The sequence below is a fragment of the Anolis sagrei genome, chromosome 11, assembly GCF_037176765.1.
Source record: "Anolis sagrei isolate rAnoSag1 chromosome 11, rAnoSag1.mat, whole genome shotgun sequence".
Lineage (NCBI taxonomy): Eukaryota > Metazoa > Chordata > Lepidosauria > Squamata > Dactyloidae > Anolis > Anolis sagrei.
In genome coordinates this window covers 8,834,971-8,857,584 of record NC_090031.1, presented here as the reverse complement: position 1 = coordinate 8,857,584, position 22,614 = coordinate 8,834,971, and the positions used below count along the sequence as shown (strand labels likewise).

Sequence of the window (22,614 nt, the reverse complement as noted above, 5' to 3'; positions counted from 1 at the left end):
GGCAGATCTGGCCATGCCTTAGTCACATCCCGTTTGGATTACTGCAGTGCTCTCTTCGTGGGGCTGCCCTTGAAGATAGTTCAGAAGCTTCAACTGATCCAGAGATCCTCACAGGGAGAGAGCCACTCCCATGTTGCAGCCACTCCACTGGCTCTCTTACTGTCTATTTCTCACTAGCGGTTTGAGATAACGACTCCAAACCATACATTGGATTATGTCTTTATTAATAAACCTTTATTAAAATATAATAATCAAGCCAAACAAAATCCAACGTCAATTAAAACTAATCAACAAAGCCACAGCCGAAATGTTGCCGAAGTTCCATGCTACTCTACCGATCTTCAGCCATTAGTTTGAAATAGACTTCTCACTTTCTAGCCCAAAGGCATCTATAGAAAAGAAGAGTCATCGTCTCATTACTACATAGTATATATTCATAGAGTCTACCTAATATGCAAAAAAGGGGCTCTTAGTACTGAAAACCCACAAGAGTTTTTATATTTTCCTTTAAAAGTAAGGAAGAGTTTGGGGATAAACGTAATCGTTGCTCCAAACTAGGTCTGTGGAGTCAGAGAAGTGATTCTGGAAAGAGTTGGAATCGAATTTGGTAGAAACATACTAGTTCCAACTCCACAATGAAAACGCATAATATTATAATAACAACATCTATCAAATATATCCTTTTATCCTACTCCCACAAATCCATGACACTTAAAGTTGTATTGAACTGCATTAATTCGATAGTGTAGATCAGGCATGGGCAAACTTGGGCCCACCAGGTGTTTTGGACTTCAGCTCCCACAATTCCGAACATCTTCAACTTTCCCCTTTTCTTCCGGCAACTGGAAAAATCCTAACTGCATACATCAACTCAAACAAATGGGAGAAAATGGATTCTTTCTATCTGCTCCAAGGAGAATCGTAAAAATCCAGATCGGAAGGGGACATTTTGACCGCAGTGACGCCTCCGCCAGGATGACAAGTTTGCATGTTGCCAAAACGCCTGCAAGAAAGAAGGAACACAATGGAGAAGGGTTATCACCATCCAATACCATCGGAGTCTGGTGGAGTATTCTTCTCTGGAAGCTTTGGAGCAGAGGCTAGATGGCCATCTGTCAGGAGGGATCAGGTGGTGTCTTGACAAAAGGGAGTTGGACTGTATGGCTCTTGGGGTCTCTTCTAATTCTAGGATTCTGTTACACTATGAACATGATTTTTGTTCCTGGGTTATAAATGTCATTTAAGATGTCATGAAATATGATGTATAGTTTGAAAGGAATTGTATGAAAGATTTATGGTTGGGGGTCTATGTAGTCTAGAGCTCAAAGTCAGCCTTAAAAAGTGGGAATAGACACGGAGAACTGGGAAGCCCTGACCCTTGAGTGCTCCAGTTGGAGGTCAACTGTGACCAGCAGTGCTGTAGAATTTGAAGAGGCACGAATGGAGGGCGAAAGAGAGAAATGTGCCAAGAGAAAGGTGTGTCAAGCCAACCCCGACCGGGACCGCCATCCACCTGATAACCGATGCCCCCACTGTGGGAGAAGATGCAGATCAAGAATAGGGTTCCACAGTCACCTACGGACCCACCTTGGAGGACCATCATCCTCAGACAACGAGGGATCGCCTAAGTAAGTAAGTAAGTGTAGAGGTACCATCCTAAGATGAGGCCTGGAATACTACAAGAAGGAAGTGAAGAATTCATGGACTGTAATTAAAAGTTTCTGATTAAAACTGCTACAAAGCAAGTTTGTTTTCTGCTGCCCTGGAGACTAAGACGCAAAACAATGGCTTCAAACTACAGGAAAGGAGATTCCACCTGAACATTAGGAAGAACTTCCTAACTGTGAGAACTGTTCAGTAGTGGAACTCTTTGCCCAAGAGTATGATGGGGGCTCCTTCTTTGGAGGCTTTTAAGCAAAGGCTGGATGGCCATCTGTCAGGGGTGCTTTGAATACAGTTTTCCAGTTTCTTAGTAGGGGATGAACTGGATGGCCCCACAAGGTCTCTTCCAACTCAATGATTCTATGATTCTATGAAATTATTAACTGTTGACATTGCTGACTTGATGAACTTTTGGTGAAAAACATGTTTACATTAACAGAGACAATGGCTCTTTAAGTTAAGGAAATGTTTACAAGGTTCCTTACATTAAGAAGGAAGTCAACACAAGTCTCCTTATGTTTACTAACAACAATTAAAGAGAGTCAACATCTGCCGGGAAACTGAGATGGTACTAGATGTTTTTCCAGCCTGAAACATCCTATCATTCATTTTCAACTTTGGAACAACATTAGCAAGAAATGTTGCGATATAAGAGACCTTATTACAATTCCAAAATTGTGGCAGACCAGAGGAGTCTACCCCACCCACTGCTCTTCTCCTTGGGAAGGAGAGAGATTGTGTACTCTTACGAGTGGCAGATCTGCTATAGGAACGCAGTCTGGACACTTGCTCCTTTTCTCAAGGGAAGAGAAAGGTGTGCGATTTTGGAGTCATGATAGGTTTGCAGGGAGTCCATTTCTGCAGTAGGGAAAACAGAGATCTGATCCTTGGCATTGTTCTTAAGGAAAGAAAACACATTTTGGCATTTTAGAAGTTTTGGAAGTATTGGAAATGTGCAGGGTCTGGACTAAGCAGGGGCTTCTCCAAAGAGGGAGAAAGGATATGATAATATCTGGATGCATGAGGATGGGTAATGTGAATGTTGAGTAACATTTTTTTTTTCCGTTTCAGTAGCGACTTAAGAAACTGCAAGTCGCTTCTGGTGTGAGAGAATTGGCTATCTGCAAGGATGTTGCCCAGGGAATGCCCTGATGTTTTGATGTTTTACCATCCTTATGGGAGGCTTCTCTCATGTCCCCATATGGGAAGCTGGAGCTGGCAAAGGGAGCTCATCCACGTAACTGAAGGTTGTTTGTGGATTCAATGTAGTTACATAGAATCTGTAGGTCTGTATGTTCAATGTTGTTCTTTGTGTAAGTGTAAAAGTTCTGATACCGTTTCTCTTACTGAAAAATTATTGAAAAGTTATTCATAACCCCTAATTGGTTCTATCACGAAAACATGGGGAAAGTTTATTCAACTGCAACATCATTGTTTGTACAGGATGTCCTGCAACAGCAAATTTTACTCTAATTTTTCAATGAACATCTCATCATCGAGTCTCAAGTAATTCAACCTAGACAGCCACAGAAATGAAGTTTCGGGAGCAGAAAAACTCCTTTCAAAGTAAGGACCACACAATTGAACAGGAAATAACACTTTCAAACCAGGAACAGATTTTTTTCAATTTTTCTTACATAGTGTTATTCTATCTATTTCTGATGCTCAGCTTGTGAGTATTGCTACTTTCGAAACTTTGAAAGAGATGTTAAAGAAAAGATCTGATAACTCACCTCCATTTATTCATTTCCCAGTCAAAGGCTTCCACGGTGGTCACATGGACAATGCCATCATAGCCCCCGATGGCTAGGAGGTAGCCGTTTGCAACAGCCAGGCCAACCTGTAAAATAGTGATGATGATAATCTATATAAATAAAAATGTAAATGTCAATTTGTGAATGACCTCAAATCTCCCAAAATACTTCACTGATTGCTTCAAAATTTGGACACAACGTAACATTCGAACACTCAAATGTTTTCATGTTTTCAAATTCCTACTGTTATATAGATGTCACACCTGTGATAGGTAAAAGTATGCTTTGCATCAAAAACAGTGCCATCTGCTGGACGTCCAAGCAACATATTGCAAAGTGACCCCCGTCAGGGTCAGAGCTGCTATTTGGGATCCATGGTCTGGTTGCCACCCTCTGAGCCTGCCTGATTGCCTCCCTCCAGAGCAGAACTGGGAAAAGAAGAGCAGGAAAAGGGTGGCAGGACAGGTAGGAAAATCCAGGCTTGGGAGAGAAGCGGGAGGGAAGAAGGCAGGCAATGAGGTAGGCCTAACCGAGCCCCAGGCTCTTGTAGCCTCATGCCCTGCTTGGCCTTGCTCGGCACAGCCTCACGCACACACCTCCAGGAACGCTGGAGGCTCAGAAGGAAGGAAGGATTGAATGGTAGGAAGGGAGAGATAGATCGGAAGGAAGGAAAGGAAAGGATTTCCCCAAAACACACTGATCATTATTGTAAAGACCAGTATCATAGTTATTATTATCATTATTATATACACCAGTATTATTGTTGTTGTTGTTGTTATTATTATTATTATTATTATTATTATTATTATTATTATATAGTAAATGTAAAGATATTCCTCTGACATTAAATCCAGTCGTGTCCGACTCTGGGGGTTGGTGCCCATCTCCATTTCTAAGCTGAAGAGCTGGTGTTGTCCATAGAGACCTCCAAGGTCATGTGGCTGGCATGACTGCATGGAGCACTGTTACCTTCCCGCTGGAGCGGTACCTATTGATCTACTCACTTTTGCATGTTTTCAAACTGCTAGGTTGGCAGAAGCTGGGGCCAACAGCGGATTTGATCCTGCAACCTTTCGATCAGCAAGTTCAGCAGCTCAGCGGTTTAACCCACTGCGTCACTGGGTGCTCCATATTATATTATATTATATTATATTATATTATATTATATTATATTATTATATAGGCCATTATTATTATTATTTACACCACTATTACTATTACTATTATTATTATATAGACCAGGATTATTATTATTATTATTATTTGATATACAACACGATGAGTCTACAGCAGACACTCTGCTGGCTGTTGTATTGGATCACACATTGGACACTTCCCAAGTGTCTAGGACCGTGTGATGTATCAGCAAATTATTATTATTATTATTATTATTATTATTATTATTATTATTATAGACTATTATCTATATAAATAAAAATGTAAATGTTTGCTTGCTCAAAACCTTAAATCTCCGAAAATACTGGGCCAGACTGGGCCACAGCAACACAACAGGTAACACTCAAGTCAGAAACCATACCTTGCTCCTTTTCGACCTCATGGCTGGCGCAGGAGACCATTTGTTGGCCAGAGGATCGTATCGTTCGACGCTGCATAGTTCCGTGAGGTCATCCCGCCCACCCACTGCATAGATCTGTCCTTGGAATGCTACACATCCCAGGTTCTCCCGGCAAGTTCGCAGCGGAGGACATGGGGTCCATCTGTCTTCCATGGGGTTGTAACGCTCCACTGGGATGGGTGAGAAAGTCAGAACAGAGTGGGCCCTTGCTCTCTTTAACCATGTCATGACTCCTTAGAAGTCATGCTACAAATGTCAACATGAGACGTATAACTTAGGCAGAAAAAATGAAATGCAAAGATCCAGAATGGGGGACGCCTGGCTCGAGAGCAGTACGTGTGAAAAAGATCTTGGAGTCTTTGTGAACAAGTTAAACATGAGCCAATAATGTGATGCAGCGGCAAAAAAAGCCAATGGGATTTTGGCCTGCATCAATAAGAGTATAGTGTCTAGGTCCAGGGAAGTCATGCTCCCCATACTCTATTCTGCCTTGGTTAGACCACACCTGGAATATTGTGTCCAATTCTGGGCACCACAATTGAAGAGAGATGTTGACAAGCTGGAATGTGTCCAGAGGAGGGCGACTCAAATGACCAAGGGTCTGGAGAACAAACCCTATGAGGAGCGGCTTAAAGAGCTGGGCATGTTTAGCCTGAAGAAGAGAAAGCTGAGAGGAGACATGATAGCCATGTATAAATATGTGAGAGGAAGTCACAGGGAGGAGAGAGAAAGCTTGTTTTCTGCTGCCCTGGAGACTAGGATGCAATCGAGCAATGGCTTCAAACTACAATAAAGGAGATTCCACCTGAACATTAGGAAGAACTTCCTGACTGTGAGAATCGTTCAGCAGTGGAACTCTCTGCCCCGGAGTGTGGTGGAGGCTCCTTCTTTGGAAGCTTTTAAGCAGAGGCTGGATGGCCATCTGTCGGGGGTGCTTTGAATGCAATATTCCTGCTTCTGTTGCATTATGGGCTATAGAGTAACACATATGGTTTAGAAGCAGACCATTTATCCAACCATTTGTATAGGGAATCAAAGAACTGAGGAATCCATATATGACTTATACCGAGATGTTGGAAACAGACCCTTTTATGATAGATAAACCAGAGAAAAAGAACTGGGATGTTTGATCAATGAAATGGCATTTTGGCTTGGAAAACCAGTTTTAAGAAAGGAGAGCAACCTATTTGTTATATAACAAATAGAGATATATTTTTCCTTGAGCTTTCAAGATCATGTGATCTTGAAAGCTCAAGGAAAAATATATCTCTATTTGATATATAACAAATAGGTTGCTCTCCTTTCTTAAAACTGGTTTTCCTGTGATGTCGACAACTGAAACTGGACCTGGCCGTTACCTGAATACAAAGGCGCCTGGCCATCAGACCCACCGACGGCATAGAGGTACCCATCCAACACTGCCAAGCCCAGACCCCTCCGGCGGCGGTTCATGGGCGCCACTTTGCGCCATCGATTGAGCAGCGGGTCATATCTGGAGACAAACAACAGCACTGTTAGAAAGCTTGCAGATGTTGAAAGCAGAGGATCCAAGTTGTAAGGAAAATGGGGAATTGGTGACTATATAGATCTTCCAATTATCTATGAATTTATGGCAACCACATGCATTTTGGGTTTTCTTAGGTCAAGAATCCTTGGAGGTGGTTTCACCAGTCCTTTCTTCTGAAAGAGAGCCTCCAGCACCAGGGATTCATCAACGGTCTCCCATCCAAGCACTAGCCTAAATTGACCCTGCTTAGCTTCTGTGATCCAATGGAAATCATAGGCTCCACCATCACACATGGAATTCAATGCTCACAGGCACCAATAGGCTTACCTTTCCACAGTGTCTACACAAAGCAGACCATCATAGCCCCCAACGCAGTACAGGTAGCCCCCCAACTCTGCCACGGCTACATCTTGCTTGGGTTCACTCAATGGGGCCACATCCTTCTTCCATTCATTGTTTTCGGGCTCATATCTACAGCAATGGAGGAAGGAAAATCCACATCTGATTTTTTAAAAAAAAAATTACAGTAAACCCAACCAACATACATGCATATATACTTTGACATATCTCTATCTGTCTGTCTGTCTGTCTGTCTGTCTGTCTGTCTGTCTGTCTGTCTATCTATCTAATAAAAGTCAACATATGCATATATGTATCTATGTTTGACTGTATGTATGTATTTTCTGAGATGGCCCTCACATGGTAATTCCCATGGTAGAATACATTGGGAGTTGTAGTCCACCCCCATCCAGAGAGCTGGATGATTCCCAACCATCAGCTCCCCTCCAATCCAGTCAGATGACTCAGCCATTAAAAAGAAGGTTGTGGGAAAGAGTCAGAGGTTACTCCAAGAGGTCACCAAAGGTTCGCAGGAAAAGCCAACTAGTATCCGAAGAGGTCAATAGAGGGTTGCAGGAAAGAGCCAGCTGTCACCCCAAGAGGTCAATAGAAGGCAATGGGAAAGAGCCAGCTGTCACCCCCAAGAGACCACTTGAGGGTTGCCATGGAGACCTAAATCAGTCAGGTATGCTCACTACCTGAGGGATAGAGAAAGTACTGCTTTGTGTTTAAGTCTGATGATAGAATCATCCCTACAATCATAACACTAACCACTATTTTCACTAATAAATACCATTACACAATGCAAACCAGGTCAACCTAAGCCAGTGTGTGAATATGTATATATATATGTATTCACACACACACACACACACACACATATGGAGCAGCTCAACCTGACATCACGGACTAGGTCGACAAGCAAAAATATATTAGTGATGTAGTCAAGAGCTTGTCCCTGGTGCCAAGGTAAAGCTTGAAATACAGCATGATGTATCTCTGACACATACACTCAGTCCCTGTATTAAGCCTATATATTTAGCCAAAGGATTTCAAGCCTCTGGCATTGCAATCCTCAAGGAATGTGCTGGGGAGACACTGAGTTTGTCTTTAACAAGAATATACAGCTGTAAGTGGGCTGTCAAAGCGATTCGTCAGAGGGGAAGAAGATAGCTTCATGCCTGCTAAAGAGACCCGGGGAAGGCAAGGCATAGACGACGTTCATTATGCAACTGGATGGGTGAAATGTTTCACCCTCCAAAGAGGGGAGCTTGGATAGAGCCAAGAGGAGGGAGAGATTCTGTATTTCTTTATGTACTTGAAATATTTATTACGGCTATTATTTCTCATTTATGGCAACCCTAAGGTGACCTTATCATGGGGTTTTCTGAGGCTGGGCATTTTCATGACCAAGTGGGAATTTGAACCCAAGACTCCAGGGTCATAGAGCAGAGTCATGACCAGAGTGCCTCTGAGGATATGTTTCTTCCCCACTACTGGGATCCAAAACATGTATTTTCCCTTTAAGACTTTTGCCTTGCTGGCCGATATCCAAACAGAGGATGAGCCCGAGATGTCAATGCCTTGGTCCTTTCATTACTGGCTGCTACTTCCGGATGGATGTCAGGTGGTCCAATACTGGCTAAACAGTATAATTTCTCCAGTTGTGTAGGGCGTAGACATCCTGTGATAATGCAGTATGTCTCATTAAGAGCCATATCTACTGGTTTAATGTGGTAAGATGCATTCCACACTGGGCATGCGTATTCAGCAGCAGAGTAGCAAAGCGCAAGAGCAGATGCCTTCACTATGTCTGGTTGTGATCCCCAGGTTGAACCAGTCAGCTTTCGCGTGATATTATTTCTAGCATCACTTTTTGCTTGATAGTCAGGCAGTGCACGGTCCAGGGTAACTCCCAAGTATTTTGGTGTGTTGCAATGCTCTAGTGAGATATCTTCCCAGGCCATCCTCAGAGCTCGAGATGCTTATCTGTTCTTAAGACGAAAAACATATATCTGTGTTTTAGATGGATTAGGAATCAGCTGATTTCCCCTGTAATAGGCAGTAAGAGCACCTAGAGTATTGTGCCATCGCACCTGGGGTCTATAGATCTTAGTGAAAGAAACATGGACGTGACACCTCTCCTCAGGGATTGCTTCTTGCCCTCCTTTAGAGAACTGGAACTTCCAAGGACCAAGACACTATAGATAACTCGAAATAGTCTTTAGTGTTCACAATGAGTGAACACTAAAGACTATTAGTGTTCACTCATTGGCATAAACTTGATATTCAAAAGGGGTAAAGAAAACATACTTTACAGTCTTTGGAGTCTTGGGTCCAAGGAGTTTTGCAGCTTTCCAAGTTCCCTCTTGGCTGTGAATGCCTGGGCATCCACAACCCCAGTCCAATGACCTATATTTGAAGGCACAAAGTCTTCCTCTTGATGCCAAGGGACTGGTTTGAAGGCACTTAAGATTCCGCAACGTTGTCCAGTTGGATAAGAAGAATGAATCTTAAGAGTACAAACTTAAGAATTGGTGAAGAAAGATGACTTAACTGAGGGCTTTTGGAGCTAAGCCTTTCTCACGTCCATCTGCTGAGATGTTTGATGGTAGAATGAAAAGAAAGCTCTGCCCTCTTCCCCAGGAAGGGAAGGAGCCAAACAATTAAGCAGGGGAGACAATTCAACAGATGCAAACAACATTGGTAGAAAGCAGTAGATAGCCAAACAATTCAACTGTACATTCACATACAAGTGGGGCCTGACGCGCCGTCACAAGTGTGTTTTGACTTCATTTATTGTATTGCGTTGTTGGGCTTGGCCTCATGTAAGCCGCCCCGAGTCTCCATGAGGGAGATGGTGGCGGGGTATAAATAAAGATGATGATGATGATTATTATTATTATTATTATTGAGCTTTGGAGAGCTTCTGTTCAATTTCAAAGCTCCCTACATGAGTGGTGATGGCACAATCATCAGCATAGATTAAATTCTCGTCCCATTCTGGCAATGACTGGTCATTTGATAATAAGGGGGATATGAGAGAATCCTCCCCGCAGGATGGCAACACGTCCGGGTGTTCTCTGGGCAACATCTTTGTAGACGACCGATTCTCTCACACCAGGAGCGCCTTGCAATACCAACATAGTTGGTTTTTAGGACCAACTATGACAATAATGGGAGCCCCCGGTGGCGCAGTGGGTTAAAGCACTGAGCTGCTGAGCTTGTTCATCGAAAGGTCGCAGGTTTGATTCCGGGGAGCGGCGTGAGCTTCCGCTGTCAGCCCTAGCTTCTGCCAACCTAGCAGTTCGAAAACATGCAAATGTGAGTAGATCAATAGGCACCGCTCCGGCGGGAAGGTAAGGGTGCTCCATGCAGTCATGCCGGCCACATGACCTTGGAGGTGTCTACGGACAACGCTGGCTCTTCGGCTTAGAAATGGAGATGAGCACCACACCCCAGAGTCAGACATGACTGGACTTAATGTCAGGGGACAACCTTTACCTATGACAATAATGATAATGATAGTTTTATTATCCACCTCTCCTTGTGGGTTTTGGTTAAAACAGAGAGGTAAAACACGTCACCGTTAAAATACATATAACAAACTACAATGCTATGGAATCATGGGAGCTGCAATTTTACAAGCTTTTTAGCCATCTCTGCCAACGAGTGCTGAGGCCTCATCAAACTACATCTCTTAAGATTCTATAGCATTGAGCTATGGCAGTTCAAGTGGTGCCAAACTGCATTAATTAATCAGTGTAGAGGCACCCACAGAGTAGTTTGTCCAGTAGGTTTCAAGCCCAAGGTTATCGACACAAGTCTAAATCCAGCACCTTATTGGCTTTATTTTTAAAAAGGCAATAAAAAATACTCTTAAGTGGGATCATTGCACACGCCAAAGCCATCTGGGCCCCTTCCTGGACCAGATATTTCAGTCTGCTTCAGGAAACTCAAGCCTCTGCAGATCCTCCTGCCAGGTTTGGCAATCCTTCATCAACTCCTTCAAGCCTCTTCTCGGGTTTCTGATTGAGGAGCCAAAGGGGGATGCTTCGGATCTGTCAAATTCTAAGAACTCAGCGCTTCCACGGGGGATAAAAACGGGGGTTCCCAAAGGCCTCTTTCACATGATTGGGATGTATTTACCGTCGCGGCGATTGTACTGTTGTCACACAACTCAACCAAGTTTCTGTGATTTGTGCCCGTGTCTTCATTTCATCGCAAGGCCTTTAGTCTTCTTTAATAGAGAAGGCTCGAGATCTTGTAAATCTCCAACAACTAGGATCCCATAGAGTTATTGAGCAACAGTGACCTCCCACCATTCTTCTGGGAATGGAAAAGATTGGGCAAATCCCTCTGGCTATTTCCCAAGCTAGATAAACATCAGATTCATGGTGTGTATGCAAAGATAGGTGACTTACTACTTTATCACACTAGAGAATGAATCCACTTTCAATCCGGTTTCTGCTTCCTGCAGAATTGTGGGGTTTGTAGTTTAGTGAGGCTGTTTAAGGTTCCTCCCTAAACTACAAATCCCAGAATTCTGCAGGAAGCAGAAACCGGAATTAAAGTGGATCCATTCTCTAGTGTGATGAGGACCCTACGTCACCAGATAGATAAGCCCCAAATGTTGATATAAGTCACACAAAGCTGAGAGTCTGCTACTTCTTCATGGAAACTTAGAATATGTGCATTCGTTAACTCTTTTATTGACAGCCAAGCCCTCAATTACCCAAAATCAATACCTTTGTCCCTTGAGTCTTGCACCTCTGTTTCTTAAAGTCCATATATTTGGGTTGTTGTAGGTTTTTCCAGGCTATATGGCCATGTTCTAGAGGCATTCTCTCCTGACATTTTGCCTGCATCTTTGGCAAACATCCTCAGAGGTTGTGAGGTCTATTGGAACTAGAAAAATGGGTTTATATATCTGTGGAATGACCAGGGTGGGACAAAGGGCTCTTGTCTGCTGTGAATGTTTCAACTGACCATGGTTATGAGGTCTCTTTGTTTGGCCATATCTTTGTTTGGCACTGAACTGAACATTTGAGCACATTAAAAGCTCATCAATGTATCTTTACCATTTGTTTTCCCCGGACTGTGTCCTTCCAAGGGGCATCTTTGCAGCGGATTGGTCCTTCACTCTGACCAATCCTTAGCTGCCATTCTACCTCCCAGCCAATCCCAGCACAGATCCTAGCCAGCCTCTTTTTCCACTAATCAGGGGAGGGAGCAGGAAGTCTGAATCTATATAAATAAAAATGTAATGTTGGTTTGTAGGATTAACATAACTCAAAAACCACTGGACAAATTGATATGAAATTTGGACACTACACCCCTAACAGACCAACAAGTGACCATCATTCATAGACCCCTCCCAAAAAACAGCAGAAAGGACTTAAAACCCCAAAAAACTAAATGATGATACAGCGCATGCGTGAAAATGACAGCTCCCAGGATTCTCTAGACCAGGTCCTTTAGGGGAGGAGGATGCTCCAAATGTATTGCTTCCAAGCAGCAAGCTTACTTCTCCTTGAATTTCTTTGAGAGCATCCCAATCCGTACATATTTCGTATTTCTAGACTGCAACTCCCAGCAATCCTCCAGTTAGATTATATACATTAGATAGAGATAGATTGTAGGTAGACAGATCAACCAGGAGGACTGCTGGGAGTTACAGTCCAAGAATAGGTAGAGAAGGAAGGAAAGAGAGAAAGAGAGAGAGAGAGAGAAAGAGGAAGATTGGCCACAACAACACGTGATGAGTACAGCTTGTAGTTGTATAAAATGTCTTGTATTTCTCTGTATGTTTATACTTCTACATTTTGAAGCAAATTGCTGTACTATAAGATGTCTTATATTTCTCATACTTGCATCCTTTTTTGGCCAAATCATAATAAAACTCTGTGGCTTGTCTTCAGCTTAGTGAGTTGGTTTCTCTGTCCTGGCCTATTTGGTTTAGCATACACTTACCAGGCATGGATGCTCTTATCCACAGTCCAAATTAACCACTACAATAGCGGTTAAAGTAGGACCAAACTGCACTAATTTGACAATGTAGGTGCATTCCTTGTGGACTTACCTTTCAACAGTGCTGAGACACACCACGCCATCATGGCCGCCGACTGCATAGATGGAGCCATCCAAGGAAGCCACCCCAACGCCACTCCGATGCTTGGAGACAGGTCCCAAAACTCTCCATTCGTGGTCCAGGGGGTTGTAATACTCCACGCCGCTCACATTGCCCTTGGGACTGAGTCCTCCGACTATAAGATAAAATGTATGGAAGGAGATTATTTCCGACCAAGGAACCAAAAAGAGGGGAAGAGACCGCAAGGACCACTCCACTCAGTCAGCTCCATTCTGGATACAGGAAAGATGGGAAACAACTCCACCAAGCTCCTTCTCCAAGTAAAAGGAAAGATGGGCCTTCTGTCGTTTTAGCAGCAACATCTCACCTTCTATGGAGCAATTAAAGGGACAGGAACGATGACACGTATGTCACGGCATCACTTCTGCCAAGACATCCACAGGATTGAGTTCCTTTTCTTCATAAAATGTTCTCACTTTACTAAGAACATAAGTGTTTGGATTTACTAACTGCAAAAGTACGGGGATACACAACCAAAGCTCTCCCAACAGATGGCCATCCAGTCTTCATTGGAAAAACCTCAAGAGAAGGAGACTCCAAGGCTGCATATTTCATCGTTGGATAGCTCTCAATTCTTCCTAATGTTTAGGCAGAATCTCTTTTCCTGTAATTTGAATCCTTGACTCTATTGTCTCTGTAGCAACAGAAAACAAGCTTATCTCTGTCCTCAATGTAGCATCCTCTCAAATATATAAACATGGCCATCATATCAATCATATTGATCCTCTCCCCCAAAAAATGAGATTCGAGATACCTATGTTGTTGCTTATGATGCTTGCTTTTATTGTTTATGATGTTTTTTATGCTGTTTTATATTTGCTGTTCTCTTTTTAACTGTATGTTGTCTGGGCATGGCCCCATGTAAGCCACCCCGAGTCCCTTCGGGGAGGTGGAAGTGGGGTAGAAAAATAAGGTTATAATAATAATAATAATAATTATTATTATTATTATTATTATTATTAGAAACACAACAAGATGAGTCCACAGCAGACACTCTGCTGGCTGTTGAATTGGATCACACGTCGGACACTTCCCAAGCGTCTAGGACTGTGTAATGTATCGGTGAATAATGTGTGCAGATCCCAGTAAGGTGGCCTACTGCAGCTGGCAGATGGTAATTTTGTCAATGCCAATTGTGTTTAAGTGCAGGCCAAGGTCTTTAGGCACTGCACCCAGTGTGCCGATCACCACTGGGACCACCTTGACTGGTTTGTGCCAGAGTCTTTGCAGTTTGACCTATAAATCCTTGTATCGTGTCAGCTTTTCCAGTTGTTTCTCTGCAATCCTGATATCACCTGGGATTGCAACATCGACGATCCATACTTTGTTTTTTAACACGACCGTGAGGTCAGGAGTATTGTGCTCCAAAACTCTGTCTGTCTGAATTCGGAAGTCCCAGAGTAGTTTGACGTGTTCGTTTTCCGTAACTGTTTCAGGCTTGTGATCCCACCAGTTCTTTGTCACAGGAAGATGGTATTTGTGGCACAAGTTCCAATTAATCATCTGAGCAACGGTGTTGTGCCTCTGCTTGTAGTCTGTCTGCGTGATCTTCTTGCAGCAGCTGAGGATGTGATCTATTGTTTCATCTGCTTCCTTGGAGCCCCCAGTGGTGCAGTGGGTTAAACCCCTGTACCGGAAGACCAACAGGTCACAGGTTCAAATTTGGGGAGAAGGCAGGTGAGCTCCCTCTATCAGCTCCAGCTCCTCATGCGGGGACATGAGAGAAGCCTCCCACAAGGATGATAAAACATCAAAAACATCCAGGCGTCCCCTGGGCAACGTTCTTGCAGACAGCCAATTCTCTCACATCAGAAGCGACTTGCAGTTTCTCAAGTCGCTCCTGGCATGACAAAAAAAAAATTCTGCTTCCTTGCAGAGTCTACATTTGGGATCTGTCATTGACTTTTTAATTCAATGATGATGATGATGTTGATGATGATATCCCCTCTCAACCTTCTTTTCTCAAGCTAAACATTCCTAACTCCCTAAGCTACTCTTCATAGGGATTCGTAGTTTCCCATCCTTGGACACTTTCCAACTTGTCCATCTATACTCCTTTTGATCCTGCCTAGAATCACATTGGCTCTCTTAGCTGCTGCGTCACACATTTGGCTCACATTCAGCTTGGGGTCTACTATGACTTATAGATCCCTTTCACGTGTCTTTTTGTTGCTGAGTTAACCCGAATCCCAGAGGGAGCGGACGTGCCATGCCGAAGTTATGTCTCCTCGGTCCGATGGCCAAATGACCCAGACTCTGCCCAGTTCAGAACTGATCCTCAAGTCGTGTCACTCTCTCATGCTTTCTAGTTATTGACTCACTCAAGAGAAAAGTTGCCGCTCCTCTCCATCTCGAAGACAGCAATAGATTTTCCTCATTAACAGCTCTATTCCCAGAGACAGGTGTAAACTTTCCCCTCCGGTGACTGACAGCTTGGAAACCAGCGCGTAAAGCGGGCTTTTCAGTGCTGGAGTCATTAACTACTCATTAACTCCTCAAACTGTCCTATTTTCTTTCTGGGGAGAATCTACGCTTAGTCTGCTGCATAGCCAAACTTATCATAAAAGCCGCCCACCTGAGAGATCGATCTCTTTATCTTGTTCTGGCGATGAACTTCTCTAAATTCTCTAAATTTAATCCCATTTTACCAAACTTATTATTTAATCAAGTTTGATTATGTTTTAATTTATTCTAGTTAACTATTACAGAAGCTTTAGGATAATGATTACAGTCTATTTTCGTCTTTGTGTTTTTGTTCCACAACAGTGTTTCTTATTCTCTCCATTGGTGTGTAATTTGCATGATTCCACCCACTGCCTCTCACATATTTATACATGGCTATTATGTCTCCTCTCAGCCTTCTCTTCTTCAGGCTAAACATGCCCAGCTCTTTAAGCCGCTCCTCATAGGGCTTGTTCTCCAAACCCTTGATCATTTTAGTCGCCCTCCTCTGGACACATTCCATCTTTTCTATAGCACACAGCAAGCGGAGGAATTGATCAACAACTGAACATATTAGAGAGGTTTCGGGACAATTTACCATCATTTATAGGAGCTGTAGGTCTAGGGATGTATAGTTCACCTGCAATCTAAGAACTATCAACTATTCTGATACCATTAAGTGCAACGTAGTCGCTAGGACTACAAATACTCTTCTGGAGGTTTTGAAGGAAAGCCTGGATGGCCATCTGTCAGGAGGGCTTTATTATTTATTTATTTAGAACTTTTATATACCGGTCTTCTCACCTCCAAGGAGGGACTCAGGCCGGTTTACAACAAGGGGTTCATACACAATGATTTAAAAACACCACATCAATAATACACTAATATAAACACATTAAAGTACCATCATATAATTATATAAAGTACAGTCGTTAGCATAAAAATCACTATTCATCCCCATCCGTCCATGTGGTCAAAAGCCATTGCCTCACTCATCAAATGCCAGATTCCAAAGCCAGGTTTTCACCAACTTTCTAAAGCTCAGGAGGGAAGGGGCAGTTCTAATCTCCAATGGGAGAGAGTTTCAGAGCCGAGGGGCCATCACCGAGAAGGCCCTGTCCCTTGTCCCCACCAGACGCGATTGCAAAGATGATGGGATCGAGAGCAGGGCCCCTCCAGAAGATCTTAACAACCTTGATGGTTCATAGGGGAGAATCCGTTCAGACAGGTAAACTGGGCCGGAGTCGTTTAGGGATTTATAGGTCAACACCAGCACTTTGAATTGTGATCGGAAGCCAATTGGCAGCCAGTGGAGCTGGCCCAACAGAGGAGTAGTATGCTCCCTGTACCCTGCTCCTGTTAGCAATCTGGCTGCCACTCGTTGGACTAATTGCAGCTTCCGGGCAGTCTTCAGAGACAACCCCACATAGAGAGCGTTGCAGTAGTCTATACAGGATGTAACCAGAGCGTGGACCACTGTGGCCAAGTCAGACTTCCCAAGGTACGGGTGCAGTTGGCGCACAAGTTTTAAGCTCCCCTGACGACCGACCGCTGAGACCTGGGGTTCCAGGCTCAGTGATGAGTCCAGGTTCACTCCCAAGCTGCGAGTGATCCTGGACTCAATTACATCTTCCCAGGGTTGGACTGGACGACAATTACATCCTAGGATCCTTTGATTAATATAACACAACTCCTCCATTAAACCACCAAATCTCTCTGAGATTGGATGGCCATCTGGCGAGAGGGCTTTGATTGCGTCTTCTTCCATGGCAGATTGGGGTTGGATTGGATGGCCCCTTGGGATCCCTTCCAAACTCAGGCTTCTATGATTTCAGTAGTTGGAATGGAGCAAGGTATTATCTTGTTTTTCATTCGGAACAACCCGATTAATTCTCTTCCATCCCACTTTCTCAGCTACTTTTAGAATGTCCCGTGTCCCCACCCCTCCACTTTCCCCCTTCAGCCTTATTTTTATGGCTGCAAAGTGAATCAAATTGACTTAACAAGTGCAATTCCGTTCTTCCCAATCAGACCAGAGCCAACTGCTTTTTATCCAAAACTCCCTTTTCAATGAACATCCCGATCTATTTCAGTCTTTAAGCCCATGCATTCACAAATTATATGTTTCCAGAAAGAGGAACGCAATATACTTACTGGCGTAAAGCAGTTCAATTGGACGTCTCCGTTTGAAAGATGCATATTTGGTTCTCTGGCTAAAAGGTTTCCTCTTTGGTTCAATCTGCTCCCTGCAACGACCCAATATTTTGCCGCCATGATTGTCATCATCATACACACTGCCCGTATTATGATTGGATTGTTGTGTGTTTTCCGGGCTATATGGCCATGTTCCAGAAGCATTCTCTCCTGACGTTTCACCTGCATCTATGGCAAGCATCCTCAGAAGTTGTGAGGTCCTCACAACCTCTGAGGATGCCTGCTATAGATGTAGGTGAAACGTCAGGAGGGAATGCTTCTGGAACATGGCCATACAGCCCGGAAAACACACAACAACTCAGTGATTCTGGCCATGAAAGCCTTCGACAATACATAATAATAATAATAATAATAATAATAATAATAATAATAATAGCTTGCTGGGATGGTCTCGCTTAAACTATTATTATTATTATTATTATTATTATTATTATTATTATTTGTGACATACGGTTTTGTATCAGTAAAATAATAATAATAATAATAATAATAATAATAATAATAATAGCTTGCTGGGCTGGTCTCGATGAAATTATTATTATTATTATTATTTGTGACATACTGGGTTTTGTGTCAGTAAAATGATGATGATGATGATGATGATGATGATGATGATGATAATTTATTGAGACCATCCCAGCAAGCTTCTATTTTATCCCAGAGACATTTTACGATGCTGCTTAGAAAAGCATTGGCGCTTATAATAAAAAAAATTCCACTCGTTCCAGGACGCCTTAAAAAAGTGTAACGGCTTGATCCATCCTGACCCCAAGGATATTTTAAACTCAAGAGTCTTGATATAGATATGGTGGAGAACCCAAAATATTGGAGGGTGCTTTAAGGAGAAGGAAACAGAATGGATTCATCCAACCGTCTAGTTCTATAAATCCCATTGTACCATTTCTCCTGGTTCCCATGCCCTTCTCCTGTTCCTCGTCCTCATGGCACTCCCATCGCCATCCCATCGCCATCCCTTAAAGACTTCGAAGTGTTTATAGAAACACTTTCCATTGAACACACCATTGTCCCCTGAAAAACTGTGGCATAGACTGGGAAGCCCTAGCCCTTGAGCGCTCTAACTGGAGGTCAGCTGTGACCAGCAGTGCTGCAGAATTCTAAGAGGCACGAATGGAGGATGAAAGGGAGAAATGCATCAACCCAATCCTTATCGGGACCACCTTCCACCTGAAAACCGATGTCCTCACTGCAGGAGAACATGCGGATCAAGAATAGTGCTCCAGAGTCATCTACAAATCCATCGCCAAGACTTGGAGGACCATCATCCTCTGGCTACAAGGGATCGTCTAAGTAAAAGTAAAGTAAGCTCCCTTAAGGAGAGTATCGTGGTTTGAGCCTTAAGGCTACGACTCTGGAGACGTGGGTTTAAATCCCAGTTTGGCAATGGAAACCCACTGGATAGCCTTGGGCAAGTCACACTCTCTCAGCCTCAGAGGAAATCCATCTAAATCAATTTTGCAAAGGAAACAGGGTTGATTTAGGGTCATCATAAGCCGAAAATGACTTGAAGGCACACAACAACAACAGAAAAACAACGAGGTGGTATATAGTTTTAGTGTATAGTATAGCAGGGATCAAATAAATACAGTTCCATTATTACGCTTGTAATTATACTTTCAATGCTTTGTTGATTGTGAAGTCAGTTTCAACTCACAATGGTACTATGATGTGCAAGAGTGTGGCTACACGTTCGAAGTAATGTGGTTTGATTCCACTTGGCTCAATGCTGTACAAGAGTTATGGGCGTTGTAGTCTCACAAGGTCTTTTTGACCTCCTCTGCCCGAAAACGTAAACGACAACTCCTAGGTTTGCATAGCATTGAACCACAGCAGGCAAAGTGTTGTCAAACTGCATCAATTTGACAATTTAGATGTGCCTTATGCGTGTGGGTTTAGAACCCCAACTAACAACAGATGGTAAACATGCATAATATAGCATTGCTGTGAGTTTTCCGGGCTGTATATCAAGGCAGATCATCCACAATATCAGCTTTGAAACTGACTATCTGAGTCTACACTGCCAGATAATCCAGTTCAATGTTTTGTGGTGTGCAAAACAACAACAACGTATTGTCGAAGGCTTTCATGGCCGGAGTCACTGGGTTGCTGTGAGTTTTCCAGGCTGTATGGCCATGTTCTAGAAGCATTCTCTCCTGACGTTTCACCCACATCTATGGCAGGCATCCTCAGGAGTTGTGCCAGGCTTTGAAGCTGCAAAGCCATTCAGTGCTAATCAAGGTGGCCAATTGCAACCTCCATACTTTCCTCAAGCAGACAAGAGTTCTTTCTCCTACCCTGAACATTATTGTGCATATATATATACACACACACACAGTCCACTTACCTAGTTTCCAACAGACCTCACAACCTCTGAGGATGCCTGCCATAGATGTGGGGGAAATGTCAGGAGAGAATGCTTCAGGTGGCCAATTGCAACATTCACACTTGCCTCAAGCAGACAAGAGTTCTTTCTCCCACCCTGAACATTATTGTACAGATATATATATATATACACACACACACAATCCACTTGCCTAGTTTCTAACAGACCTCACAACCTCTGAGGATGGCTGCCATAGATGTGGGCGAAATGTCAGAATACTTCTGAAACATGGCCACAGCCCAGAAACTCACAGCAACCCAATGGTTATGACCATGAAAACCTCCGACAACATCATTATTATTATTATTTCCTTATATTCCGCCCTATCTCTCCTGACATTTTGCCCACATCTATGGCAGGCATCCTCAGGAGTTATGCCAGGCTTTGAAGCTGCAAAGCCATTAAATACTAATCAAGGTGGCCAATTGCAACATTTACACTTGCCTCAAGCAGACAAGAGTTCGTTCTCCCACCCTGAACATTATTGCACAGATACACACACACACAGACACACACACAGTCCACTTGCCTAGTTTCTAACAGACCTCACAACGTCTGAGGATGCCTGCCATAGATGTAGGCGAAATGTCAGGAGAGAATGCTTCTGGGACATGGCCAGACAACCTGGAAAATTCACATCAACCCAGTGGTTATGGCCATGAAAGCCTTCGACAACATTATTATTATTATTATTATTATTATTATTATTATTTCTTTTTCTTTATATTCCATCCTATCTCCCCGAAGGGACTCAATGCATAATAAAAATACAGAAAGATACACTAAGAGTGATGGATGCCCACTTTCCCTTTACTAAATGGATGGTTTGATCAGTTTGCTCACCCTCTTTCTTCATAGATACCCATCCTCACAAGCGTGCGGTGCTCCTTGCCCACTGAAGAACAGTTCGCCTGTCTAATTTGGGTGCAAAGCCAAAGGCTTATATGCAAACTCCGAAGCCCAAAATAGGAATGTCGAGCAAAGCCAGAGGCCATGTGTCTGAAAAATTCCACTCAAGCCATTGTTCCCGGCTCTAAACCACAAGCTGCGCTCAGCAAAACAAGATACCTGATATCCAGCAAGAGTCATCTTCCCGATTTTGCGCTCAGTTCACGTCAAGTTTGACCAGTTTATTTATTTACATCGCCGAAATGTCAGAAGACATAATAATAATAATAATAATAATAATAATAATAATAATTGGGAAGTGTGATCCAATACAACATCCTGCAGAGTGATCTTGTTGCTGTGGACTCATCTTGTTGTGTTTCTAATAATAATAATAATAATAATAATAATAATAATAATAATAATATTCCTAGACACTTGGGAAGTGTCTGACGTGTGATCCAATACAACAGTCAGCAGAGTGTCTGCTGTGAACTCATCTTGTGGTGTTTCAAATAATTTTTTTTGTTGTATCAGGAGCGTCCTGTTGTGAGAAAATTGGCCATCTACAAGGACGTTGCCCAGGGGATGCTTGGATGATTTTGATGTTTTATCATCCTTGTGGGAGGCTTCTCTCATGTCCCCGCATGAGGAGCTGGAGCTGATAGAGGGAGCTCATCCGCCTCTCCCCAGATTCGAACCTGTGACCTGTCAGTCTTCAGTCCTGATGGCACAGGGCTTTAACCCACTGCGCTACCGGGGGCTCCGTTTCAAATAATAATAATAACTAGAAAAGCTTACACAATTTTACAGGACATGAGAATTTAAAGATTGAACTGTAAAGACTCTGTACAAGGCAGTCAAGGGGGTCCCAGTGGTGATTGGAACACTGGGTGCAGTGCCTAAAGACCCTGGCCTGCACTTAAAAACAATCAGTGCTGACAAAATTACTATCTGCCAGCTGCAAAAGGCCACCCTACTCGGAGCTGCACACATTATTTGCCGATACATCCCACATTCCTAGACACTTGGGCAGTGTCCGATGTGTGACCAAATACAAAAGCCAGCATAGTCATCTTGTTTGCTGTGTACTAATCTTGTTATGTGTTATAATAATAATAATAATAATAATAATAATAATAATACGTCACACAGTCCTAGACACTTGGGAAGTGTCAGACATGTGATCCAATACATGGGCTTGGCCTCATGTAAGCCGCTCCGAGTCCCCATTGGGGAGATGGTGGCGGGGTATTAAATAAAGTTTATTATTATTATTATTATTATTATTATTATTATATTATTCCTATTTATAATTCTAAGGTAGAGAGGAAAGACGGTAATACTTGGAGTATTGCATCATGTACTATTATTTTAATACTACGATAATATTATTATTTTATATTATTACTATTTATAATTATATAATTTATAATACACACATGTATTTTTATTATGGACTAGCTGTCCCCTGCCACGCATTGCTGTGGCCCACATGGGGGTTTTGTGTGGGAGGTTTGGCCCAATTCTATCGTTGGTGGGGTTCAGAATGCTCTGTGATTGTAGGTGAACTATAAATCCCAGCAAGTACAACTCCCAAATGTCAGGATTCTATTTTCCCCAAACTCCACCAGTGTTCACATTTGGGCATATTGAGTATTCGTGTAGAGTTTGGTCCAG

At 42.9% G+C, this 22,614-nt stretch overlaps 1 protein-coding gene across 1 annotated transcript; it reads right to left on the bottom strand.

Moving 5' to 3' along the window:
• Window positions 1-207: 207 nt before the first annotated feature.
• Window positions 208-20,990, bottom strand: LOC132763668 (kelch-like protein 20). The gene is made up of 8 exons (XM_060757356.2): window positions 20,890-20,990; window positions 17,586-17,677; window positions 12,921-13,104; window positions 6,827-6,970; window positions 6,351-6,484; window positions 4,954-5,162; window positions 3,396-3,502; window positions 208-1,003 (listed from the first exon to the last, which is right to left on the bottom strand). Exons 1-8 carry the CDS (start codon window positions 20,910-20,912, stop codon window positions 901-903), a joined length of 996 nt encoding a protein of 331 aa, XP_060613339.2. The 5' UTR covers window positions 20,913-20,990; the 3' UTR covers window positions 208-900.
• Window positions 20,991-22,614: the final 1,624 nt, after the last annotated feature.

Bases quoted from the DNA above. Each gene is read 5' to 3' on its own strand.
- LOC132763668 (XM_060757356.2), bottom strand. From the start codon at position 20,912: ATGGGTATCTATGAAGAAAGAGG. The intron at 6,971-12,920 runs GTAAGTCCACAA...CCATTGCTGTAG, and splicing joins TGTCTCAGCACTGTTGAAAG to ATATGAGCCCGAAAACAATG. The intron at 3,503-4,953 runs GTATGGTTTCTG...ACTATTTTACAG, and splicing joins TGAGGTCGAAAAGGAGCAAG to GTTGGCCTGGCTGTTGCAAA.